The sequence below is a fragment of the Podarcis muralis genome, chromosome 3 (assembly GCF_964188315.1).
Source record: "Podarcis muralis chromosome 3, rPodMur119.hap1.1, whole genome shotgun sequence".
Lineage (NCBI taxonomy): Eukaryota > Metazoa > Chordata > Lepidosauria > Squamata > Lacertidae > Podarcis > Podarcis muralis.
The window spans coordinates 83,417,406-83,428,600 of record NC_135657.1 but is presented as its reverse complement, the minus strand read 5'-3'; the positions used below and the strand labels follow the sequence as shown (position 1 = coordinate 83,428,600).

The following is an 11,195-nucleotide window of genomic DNA, read 5'->3' as shown; positions in this document are numbered from 1 at the left end:
CATGTTAAGGCTGTTAAGCTGCTGATTTCCAGATTTGAGGATTCCAGAACTAACTACTGTCAGTTCTGAGGGAAGACAGGCAAAGACCCACAGCTCAGCCTGCACACTGGCCAGGCCTGCGCTTTCATTTGAACAACTCTAAATCTTTGCCTAGGTTGGAGTGAGGCATCACTTGTTTTAATTTTTGGACTGCTCTTTTGTTTAAGTGTGGTAGATCACAGAAGTTGTATGTGCACATGTAAACAAATACCCATGGATCTCTGCTTTCCTGGCTTGGAGCAGCGCGCGCACACACACACACACACACACACAGAGAAACAGCTGATATTTTGTGCAAATCTGGTAGATTGATAAATTTATCAAATAATAATAATAATTGTGTGTGCTTACAGTTAAACAGATACCAGTGTGCTTGCCCATAATGGCCTCAGGCAAGGCCAGCCCACCCATGAAGTGGTGTGAAGTAGCTACCTCAAGCAGCAGAAGCCCCCAAGGCAGCACCTTCATGGCACATCTCAGTTTGCCATACATCAGGAAATTCCTGACATGTCCTGGTTTTTGGGTGTAAAAATCGGCCAAATGTCAGGGAAAATCTGGATGTATGATGAAAAAAGTAGCACAAAACCTTTAAAATCACTATTTTGGGGGGAGGTTCCCCCCCAAAAGCTGAACACTGTCACCCACACTGCCTTGTCAATTGCCACTGCAACCATTTTGCTATTATCCAGGGGCAAAACTAGGCTTTATTTCACCCCGGTCAAACACTCAGTTTGGTATGCACACACACACACACAGCCTCAATGGCACCCCTCTGGAGGCTTCAACCAGGGTAAAAAACCCAGCTCTGTATTATGTAATTCTCCCTGTCCTTTTTGCATTTTGATTCTCTGACCTCTCCATTCCCCACTTCAACCATGTGTGTTGATCCCTTTCAATCTAGAATTACACTTCATGCATCTGATGCAGTGGACTGAAGGCTTAGTCCTTAAATGTGTTAGTCCTTAAGATCCCACAAAACTCTTTGTCATAATAGCACTGGTGGAGCCAATACAATTTTCAGGAAGATCAGACAGGGTATTTCCCACAAAGGATGGAAAGCATCACAAACCCTCACTACCTTCCCCTCTACAAAGGAACGCCCACAGCACCAGCAACCATGGCTTGAGAGGAAGCTTTGGATTGGGGGAGAGAGAGAGAGAGAGAGAGAGAGAGAGAGACTCTTCATATCTTCCTCCATTGTTCTCTGCAGAACTGGAGTGTAGCCCAGTCTAGCTAATGGCTGTGTTGGTAATTTGTTTAGAATGTCCCGTTCTGCTGGAATGCACAAAGGCCTTATTATCATTACGGAAAGAACAATGCGTGCAACATTTGAAATTGTTAGTAAAAGCTAGCATAGTGTAGGAGCTGGTGTGTTGGAGATAGCTGTGTTTTTATGATTGGTTTAATTCTTTTAATTTTGCCATTGGCTTTTATTTGTTTGTGAACCGTCTTGATATTTCTTCTTGAAATGAAAGACAGTATATAAATAAAAACGGCATTTTTTAAAAAAATCTTTTAATAATACTACTGTAGTATTATTACTAGTATATATATAATACTGGCCTTGGGCCAGTCACAGTTGCTCAGACTAACTAACTCACAGTGTTGGTGTGAGAATCACATGGAATAATAAGGAATAAGGAATAAAACCATGTATGCCACCTTGAGCTCCTTGGAGGAAAGGTGGGGTATAAATGTGATAAATAAATACTACTACTACTACTACTACTACTACTACTACTACTACTAGTCCTGCTCAGCCATGAAACTGATGGAGCTGACCTTAGGACACTCCCTATCTCTCAAATTAACCTACCTCACAGGTTTGGTTTATTGTGAGGACAAAATCATGAACTCCATAGTATTGATGATCCCAGTCCAAAGAGGACTTTCTGTAAGTGCTGATAGGATCAACGCTTCCAGTAAGTCCCACTTATAGCAAGGCTTGCTGTAAATGCAAATATCTTTTACATGACTTACTTGAATTCAAGCTGATGATGCAAATGTATTTTTTTTTACTTTAGGTCACCTGATGTCACGTGACTGACCTAGGTCTTGCGCAGACCCTAACCCTTGCCACTATGTCACCCCTTCCCAGTAACCTGCAGTGGCACTGCTGCTGGGAGGCTATTGCTATGGCTTTGCCCCACCAGGCAAGCTGCTCCTGCACAAATATACTTATCATGAAATACAAAATGTATTTTAGGTATTATACAGTGGTAATCAGAACAACCCACTGAAATCACTGCATGTGCTGATTGACTCACCAGTGACAGAATATCTGTATTATCAACCCAACTGTACTTTTGTGAGTGGCCACTGCTAAATACGTAATTATCACCAATTCTGCTTTTCAGTTCCTTCTGAACTCACTTTTTACAATACTGCCCCTGCACACAATAGTCACATATATACATACAGTGGTACCTCGGGTTACATACGCTTCAGGTTACATACGCTTCAAGTTACAGACTCAGCTAACCCAGAAATAGTGCTTCAGGTTAAGAACTTTGCTTCAGGATGAGAACAGAAATCGTGCTCCGGCAGCGCGGCGGTAGCAGGAGGCCCCATTAGCTAAAGTGGCGCTTCAGGTTAAGAACAGTTTCAGGTTAAGAACGGACCTCCAGAATGAATTAAGTACTTAACCTGAGGTACCACTGTACTTGCAACTTCATACATCTGATGAAGTAGATTGTAGTTCACGAAAGCTTGTGCCACAAGACTCTTTGTTGTTTTTGCTACAGAGACAAACATACCTCCTTCCCTGGAAATTGTTTTGTACAGCATTCGACATATAGAACCCCTTCTGGGCTGACAGCATCAAAGATCGGTATAAATTGCTACAGACAACTATACGCAACAGCAGGATAGAGGATTAGGAAAATATCTAAGGTATGTGGAATTTAAAAGAAGGGGATCACACAGAGGTTAGTGATTTCCTCGCTATGGTTAGTAAATATATGTCCAGAAATCACAACCTTGTTTGGTGGTTTGGCCATGAAGGATTTACAGTGGTACCTTGGGTTCTTGAACTTAATCCTTCCTGGGAGCCTATTCGACTCCTGAAACTGAAAACCAAGGCGCGGCTTCGATTGGCTGCAGGAACTTCCTGCAGTCAAGCGGAAGCCACGTCGGATGTTTGGCTTCCAAAAAACTTTAACAAACCAGAACACTTGTTGCCAGGTTTGCGATGTTCAGGAGTCAATTTGTTCGGGAGCCAAGCCGTTCAGAAACCAAGGTACACCTGTAATCTGATTAGCCAATCAAGGAAGAGACAAAAGTCATAAAACTCATTGAGAGTGAATCCACCAGAACAGCACACAAAATGAATAAATAAATGAATAAATGAAGCATATGATAAATCTGACTAAGTCAAAATGTGCTTACAATGTTGTTTCCAGCTGTCTGGAGTTATTATATCCATGCCAGATGCCTCAGGGTTTGTCATCATCACAGTTTTTGTTCTGCTAGCCCCTAGATCTCAAATGAAAAAGGAGACATAACATAACATAACCTCATCCATTTCCCTATCTCTTTTGCATTTCTTTAGGACATTGTATTCACATAAAGGTAAAGGTACCCCTGCCTGTACGGGCCAGTCTTGACAGACTCTAGGGTTGTGCGCTCATCTCACTCTAGAGGCCTGGAGCCAGCGCTGTAAGCAGACACTTCCGGGTCACGTGGCCAGCGTGGTGAAACTGCTCCGGCGAACCGGCACCAGAGCAGCACACGGAACGCCGTTTACCTTCCCGCTATTAAGCGGTACCTATCTACTTGCACTTAAGGGTGCTTTCGAACTGCTAGGTGGGCAGGAGCTGGGACCGAACGACGGGAGCTCACCCCGCCACGGGGATTCGAACCGCCGACCATGCGATCGGCAAGTCCTAGGCACTGAGGTTTTACCCACAGCACCACCCGCGTCCCTTCACATAGAGGTTGCCTAATCAAAACTTTGCATAGAATGGATGCCTTGAAGTTATAGTACCTGTTCTAGACCAAGGGAGGGCTACCTTTAGTCTTATTTGATCTACACTTTCTTTTATTTTTTTAGTGGCATCTCCATGGTCCACCAACCACCCTTCCCTGGTAGTACAAATACAATTGTTGTCCTTGTTACTCAATTTGTTGCCCTTTCATAACACCCCAAACCAGCTGCCTCAGGCAGCTGCTTCACCCTGCCTTATGTATTTCTGACTGGTGGTGGTATAAATTTCATTTATTACATGTTGCATGTTTTGATTTAAATATGGGGTAATAATGGCTTTTTGTCTCAACTAGATGTGACATTGGAAAATCTGTGATCACATCTTTCACAGATTCCCTTGCTGGGATCAAATCAAGGCGAAGATTCCTCCAGCTCTCTCTCTTGCGCTGGTTTCCTGATCTGAATTGCCACCATATGAGCACCTGAAGTAGTTTTGTATCTGTAGGAGAATTGAGTCTGAGAAAATTTACCAGGAGGGAAAGGTTGACCTGTAAAGCCATGGTGCTATTCCAATTCAGGCCCCATCCCCAGCCACTTTTACCATGGGTGTGGGGACTGTGGAAGACCTGATTTCAGATCTCTCTCCAGTGTTCTGTGTGTGGCTCTGAGTGGCAAACTTTCATTTATGCATCGCCGCAGCTCAATACTTGAGCCTAGTACACGTCTGATTCTTTCCAGCAGAGGGCTGTAGTTTCTCGGAAGAGAACAAAAGGAGCTAAGTAATTAAAGGAGTTAAAATTAAATTACAGTACTTAGTCTGCACTATTTTATAAACAACAATAATAATCTCCTGTGCCAAGAGAAAATATTTGAAATACAAACTTCTGAACTATTAGCAATCCAACATTCAAGTCCTAAAGACATCACCTGGATGCAAGTCCTAATTTCAACAGACTTTACTTCCAGACAAATTTGCTTAAAAGACTGAGGTTAATTCCTTCAGTGGCTCAGAACTGCAATAATTCAAAGACCCTGAGATCATCCTCTGAGGCAGTTCTTTGTGTGCCTCTTCCACAAGAGGTTGGAAACACAAAAACGGGCCTTTTCTGCAGTGGCTCCCCATTTGTGGAATGCTCTCCCGAGGGAGGTTCAGCTGATGCCTTCATTATACACCTCTGGGCATCAGCCAAAAACTTTCCTCTTCTCCCAGTCCTTTGGCTGATTAACATTAGCTGCCCTTTTAAATGTGTTGTGTGAGGGTGGATTATTGGTTTGTGTTTGTTTTTATTATGTACTTTGTTTCTGAAATTTACAGGAAATGTGTTTATGATTTGAGCTCCAGGCTCTGAACTTAAGCAGATTTACATGGAACAAAGTTCCACTGAAATCCATAAAACTCATTGCCTAGCAAATGTATTTAGAATTGTGGGGCAAGTCAGTGGAAATATAGTGGAGTATATGGTTTACACATGGAGTATATCCACATTCCTACATCCTGACTCAGAAAGCATACCTTGAGCATCGGAGGAGACTCTTGCATGCAATGTCTTTGTGCTTTTGGAAATTATATGCATAAATTGGGTTGGGTGTAGATGCACATCGAGACATAAGGCTCACTCATACTTAGCATGTGGTGTGGGATGCACATTTTCAACTATCTTGTAATGCATATGGGAAGCTGCTTTGCGATCTGCTCCCTCATTGAAGAACAGAAGTTGAAAACACATTTGCAAAATGCAATTAACATTGATGCACTAATCAAGAGCCCTGTTTTCATGCTAGCTTCACCCATAACTTGCATGTCTTTAGCAGAAGCTGATAACAGATTCTGCATGAGTACATTTGCATGTGCCCAGGGGCCTTGAGTAAATCAGAGACAGAAAGATATTGAGTGGAAAGAAGTGACCATTTTAAACAGCAGCAGTGGTTTGAATAAAGCAGGGATGGGATAACAATGTGAGGGGGAAAGTGCTGGTTTAAAACAATGATGGAAGTTTGAGTAGAGCGTAGGGACTGACCTGAGTGGAGAAAACTGGAAGTTTAAAACAAGGTTTCAGTACCATGAGAAGGGAGTTTGGAAAGGCTATTTTGTGCAATTGCATGCTGTGAGCAGAGGGAACAGACTGAGATAACTTTAAAACAAAAAAAAATTCCTTCCAGTACACGAAAGCTCATACCAAGAACTAACTTAGTTGGTCTTTAAGGTGCTACTGGAAGGAATTTTTTTTGTTTTGACTATGGCAGACCAACACGGCTACCCATCTGCAACTGAGATAACTTTGTAATGCATCATCCTCTGCTTTATCTTAGTGTGCCCAATTTGAACTGTTTGTCTTTCCTCTTTTCTGAGTCTGCTAGCAATCAGAATCTGTGTATGAGAGAAGCAGAGAGCCTGAGGGCATCTTGATTGGGCTGAGCTGCTATTCATGCTGCCTGCAATAACAATCAGTTACTCATGCTGTTATAGCCCTAGGACAGTATGCCACCCCACTGTGGAGTTTGTTTTGTGACACCCTTCCCTCCAGATTAAGTTTATGGAGTTCATGTTACTAGTATTCTGAAAAATTGAAGTAAAAATGGCAAGAATACACCGATGCCAATTTTCATGCGGCCCCTCTACATGTGTGAGGCCTGGGTCAATTGCCCCAGCTACTCCCTCTTTTAAAAGTGTCTGATCTATGTATTTAAAAGCCTGAAGAAGAGGTTGTTGCAAGGCTCACACTAGATTTAGAGTCCCTAAGTAAGAAATGCCTCATACAAGATTGCGGAAGGAACTGTGGCATCCGTTATCCATCTGGTAGGAGCTGGAAGTAGCAGGGAAGCTGCTAGAAGTTGTTCCCAGTCTGCAGAATAATTTTAACTGATAATCATTAAAAAACCCAAAACTTTGTTACTCACAAAATATACCCGGAGAGGTGAAACATGTTTCAGTTTTGGTACTGAAATCATGCAACTAGAAAAGTAATCCAGACATTATTTTGAAAATATTCTTTCTCTTCAGTCACAGTGGGTAAGCCTTATTTATTAACAGTATTTATAGGGCACCTTATAACATAATCCCCAAGGGTAACTAGAAATAAAGCAAACCAGAATGAAAACAAGTTAATGTACTATACAGCATAAAAAAACACAAGCCTCAAAGGGTACAACCTAAAGTTAAAAGATGTGGGAATATATATACATACAGTAAAGGTATTCCTCTGACAGTTAAACAACACCAAAATCAGTGGCCAGGCAAGCCCCTGTGGAGAGGGCATTAATAACTTACTGTATTAAAAGTGATGAGCTGGCACTTTTATGATGCGTAAAGTAACCAGATGATTTGGGCAACCCACCTGTGACTGATGCATGTGCACATTGTGTGCCTAATACCACATGGGCTATGGAACCTAACTCTTGTTTGTTTTGATGGCTAGGCTGCCATGACGGTGCATTGCAAAAAAGAAAGAAAGGGGGGGGGTACTGTGTAAATTGGCCAGGGGGTTGGCAAAATGGAGGGGGATCCGTTAACAGGGCATGTAATCCAGAGCCTGAGGTAAGATTTAGAACAGTGCTTCTCTCTTTCTGCCTTCCCTGGCACATTCTGTACCCACAGACATCACCCTCTGCGAGGGAAACACCCTTCTCTCGCCTATCCAACCTGTGACTCAGCTGAGGCCGTCCTCGGATTTCTTTCCACTGAGCAACCCACCCACAGCTTCGCCCAACTCCTTCCCTCTAGTGCCTGCTTGACAAGGGTGTGGGCCTGTCTGAAACGGTCGCCCTCGTAGCCCCCCACAAACGTTGCCCGAGGGAGCTCGCGGACAAAAAACCCCTACCCACCCACCGACCCACGCCTCACAAGCTGCCGCGGGGGTGGCGGCGGCTGCGGTGCGGCGATGCCCGCACGCGGCCTTGCTCCTGCCCCGCGGCGGCCGAGGGTGGGGATGCCCTGTGGGCGTGAAGGGCGGGCGGGGTGGAGCCAGACGCTCGGGGGAGAGAAGCTGCCGCCTCCGCTTTTCCACAAGGAGCGCCTTTCACTGCCCGAGCAAGGCGCTCTCCTCCCTGTCGCCGCCGCTGAAAGGATAGGCAAACGCTGCGCAGGGAAGGAGGGGAAGACGAGGGAGAAGGCGAAAGAGGCGCGAAGCGGCATCTTCAGGCAAAGCGGCCCATTCCCGGCGCGGGATGCTGCGGTTGCCGGACCCCGCTCCTGCGGCTCGCAGGGGCGCTCGGCTGCCCGCCGCCGTTGGGCTCACTTTGTGCCTCCTCTGGGCAACTTCGTGGGCCGAAGCTGCTGGGTAGGAACTGGAAGTGGGTGGGGAGAAGATGGACGGAGTGGGTGGGAAAGGCTTGCAGAAATAAGGGAAACGGTTAGTGCCCGCTCGCCTCCTCCTGCCCTGTCTCACGGAAGGCCAGATTTTGCACTCATGGGGATTTCAGAATCGGGAGCCGAGGCAAATCTTGCAAGAGTGCCGAGTGTCAGACTGCAGATCACCCACAGCCCAGTTGCACACTCAGTAGTTGTTGTTTTTTTTTTTTGGGGGGGGGGGTTCCAAACCCCGTACTTTGCCCGCAGCTCCTCAGTTCATAATTGCGGGGCAATTCTTATGCGGTCCTTTGGGGCTTACTCCCAGGTAAGCTGGTATACGATTCTAGCCTGTCACTACAAGAGCAGAAGATCACTTTGCCTGAATGCACTTTCTATGAAAACTGAAAGGATGTATGTATGTGCAGTCAGAGGTCTGAAAAAGAAGATGATTAGGGGGTTATTACACTATTTTACCAGTGGGTGGGCAAAGTGTCATACCCTGTTCCTTTCTTATATTACCATACTTTTTGAGCACAGTGTTTGTTTCTCCTCCGATACTTGTGAGGCTTCCGGAGCTTTATTTAGCAGTAATTTTCCACCAGTTAGGACTTGTATTCTCCCCCCCCCCACCTTGCAACTTGGCTGAATCCACATATGAATCATGCCAGAGATTATTTAGGAAGCTGGCACATACAGAGTCAGACCATTGGCCCACCTAGTGCAGTATAGTCCATACTGACTGGCAGAGGATCTACAGAGTTTCAGATGGGACACACTACCTGGAGAAGTCAGAGATTGAATCAGGAACCATCTACATGCAAAGGAGAAGCTTTGCCACTGAGTTGCAGCCTTGATGTTGGAGTAGTGAAAGGAGTATCAGACCTTGAGTGTAATCTATTTTTTTCCTTCTTTTAGGCCCACATACCTGTTAGCAGCTGTTAAGAGCATCAGGCCTGGAGCAAATTTGACTATTGGAGTAGCTATGCTGAAAAAGAGCCCACAGAAGGTTACAGTAAAAGCCGAAGTGGTCTATGCAAATAACACTGTACTACGTGGGGAAGCTGTCTTTAAAAGAGGTGAGATAACTTTATTGGCCTAAAAATAATGATGCATATTCTGTCTGTAGTACTTTTTGATTGCAAGAAAGCCCCGAGGGTGGCTATACAGAAGTAAACACTCTGTTAAATGGGGTTTGCTTCCCAGCAAGTGGGTTTAGAATTGTAGCCTTAATGAGGGAATTTAAGACTATCATTGGTGAGCTGAATTCGGAACAGATATATTATCTGCTTTATGCAGAAGTTCCGCAGGGGGGAAATAAGTCTGATGAGCTACATAGATTTAAATGTGAGATTATTTGCTGAACTGTGGTTTAAATGTACTGTATAACCATTTATGTGCTCTGTTTGCTTCACCTTTGCTTGTGGTTGCCATTTCCCCCCAGAATCTGCCCCTCTGCCACCTCATTTTAAAAATGTAATCCTCAGTGAGATCATTTTTACACAGTTTCTGCTTTGGAGAAACCTATGTACTCATGAAGAGAGTTTTGTTTTTGTTTTTACTGTTTTACTGTTAAGAGAAAGAGCAGGTAGGAGCTCTTCCAATTCTGGCAAGGAAGGTGAAAATAGAGTTGAGGAGCTTGGTCATAAATGATTCAGAATTCACCTTTCTGATGTGGTAGGGAGACTTCACTTTTGTTGGATCTACTTTGGTTTCCCCCCCTAGAATCTCAGGATTATACAGACTATCAGTCAGAGCCAGCTGCAAAATACACATGATTATAATGGAAGAACAAGATGCCTCTGAGCATATTCTGAGCCTCAAAAATAGTTTTTAGTACCAGAACTGAACTGAGTTTGTGGTCTGCACACACATGCTCTGTGTTTATTCTGAGGTAGGAGCCCAGGAATGGTTGCTGTGTTTTTCAGGAGCATTTTAAGGGCCCTGCAGGTCACTGGGTTAACATCACAAAACATATGAAATGCTGCCATAGCATACCTATTGCACTGTTCTTTTCCAAGTTTCTTTCAATAGCATGATGTATATTTATCACATTTTGTTTTGTCATTGCTTCAGAAAGCTCAGGTTACCCCATTTTTATATTCACAATTTTTAAAGGACACCTTTAAGGTTTAAAAAACCCCCTCTCTCAAAACAACTTACAAAAAAGTGCAATATGATACAGCTATGTAAATAAAATCAGTAAGAATAAAAAGTAATAATGCAATAACGTATCAGCCCCTAAAATGCTAAAATAAAGTACCTGACTACAACCAAATCAGTTAATAGAATAAAGTAGCTCTGGAAAACTCATTTGAAAGCTAGTGAACCTTTAGGGCTTTCATGAGCATCTGGAGTGATGGAACTTGTTACGAGTGAATGTAGCAATGTGCCCCAGAGATGTTGGGCCGTTGTAGAAAAGGCTCTCTCCCTGAAAAAAGCCAATACTGAAAGAAAATTACTATCCTTATAACAATCTTGAGGGATAGTGACTGCCCAAAGGGAACTAGTGAACTAAGCAAGGATTTCAATCCCATAGGCAGGATTCAGTTATTGAGCATTACCAGTGGAAGCTCATGCAAAGACTTTCATTAGTGTAAGAGGACTTTCTCCCCTCTCCCACCACATGTGTCCTCTGCTTCTCCAATTGGCTCATGGGGGTGGTGTTGGGAGAACCTTTTCCCCAAGTCTCTCAAGTCAAAGTCTGGCACTGTGTCAACAACATTTCAATGTCTGTCTTCCACATATTTTTATTTATTTCATTTCCAAACCACCTTTCATCTGAAGATCACACAGTGGTTTACAAAATAAAAACACATGAAATATATAAAAACACATACAATGGTACCTTGGTTTAAGAACAGCTTAGTTTATGAACAATTTGGATTAAGAATGCTGCAAACCCAGACGTACCATAGGTGTTTTGGTTTGTGAATTTTGCCTTGG

General features: G+C 43.7%; 1 protein-coding gene across 4 annotated transcripts in view; it reads left to right on the top strand.

Annotated features, from left to right (window-relative positions):
• The first annotated feature begins 7,442 nt into the window (after positions 1-7,442).
• Positions 7,443-11,195, top strand: part of CD109 (CD109 molecule) — a 64,593-nt gene continuing 60,840 nt past the window's right edge. For 2 of the 4 annotated variants that reach the window (XM_028722770.2, XM_028722769.2), the window contains exons 1-2: positions 7,920-8,241; positions 9,168-9,328. In XM_028722770.2, coding sequence (XP_028578603.2) covers positions 8,129-8,241; positions 9,168-9,328 — 274 coding nt within the window. In that variant the 5' untranslated portion in view covers positions 7,920-8,128. Of the gene's footprint in view, positions 7,500-7,918; positions 8,242-9,167; positions 9,329-11,195 lie in introns of those variants that run through there. The other 2 variants (XM_077926219.1, XM_077926220.1) reach the window with 2 other exon arrangements.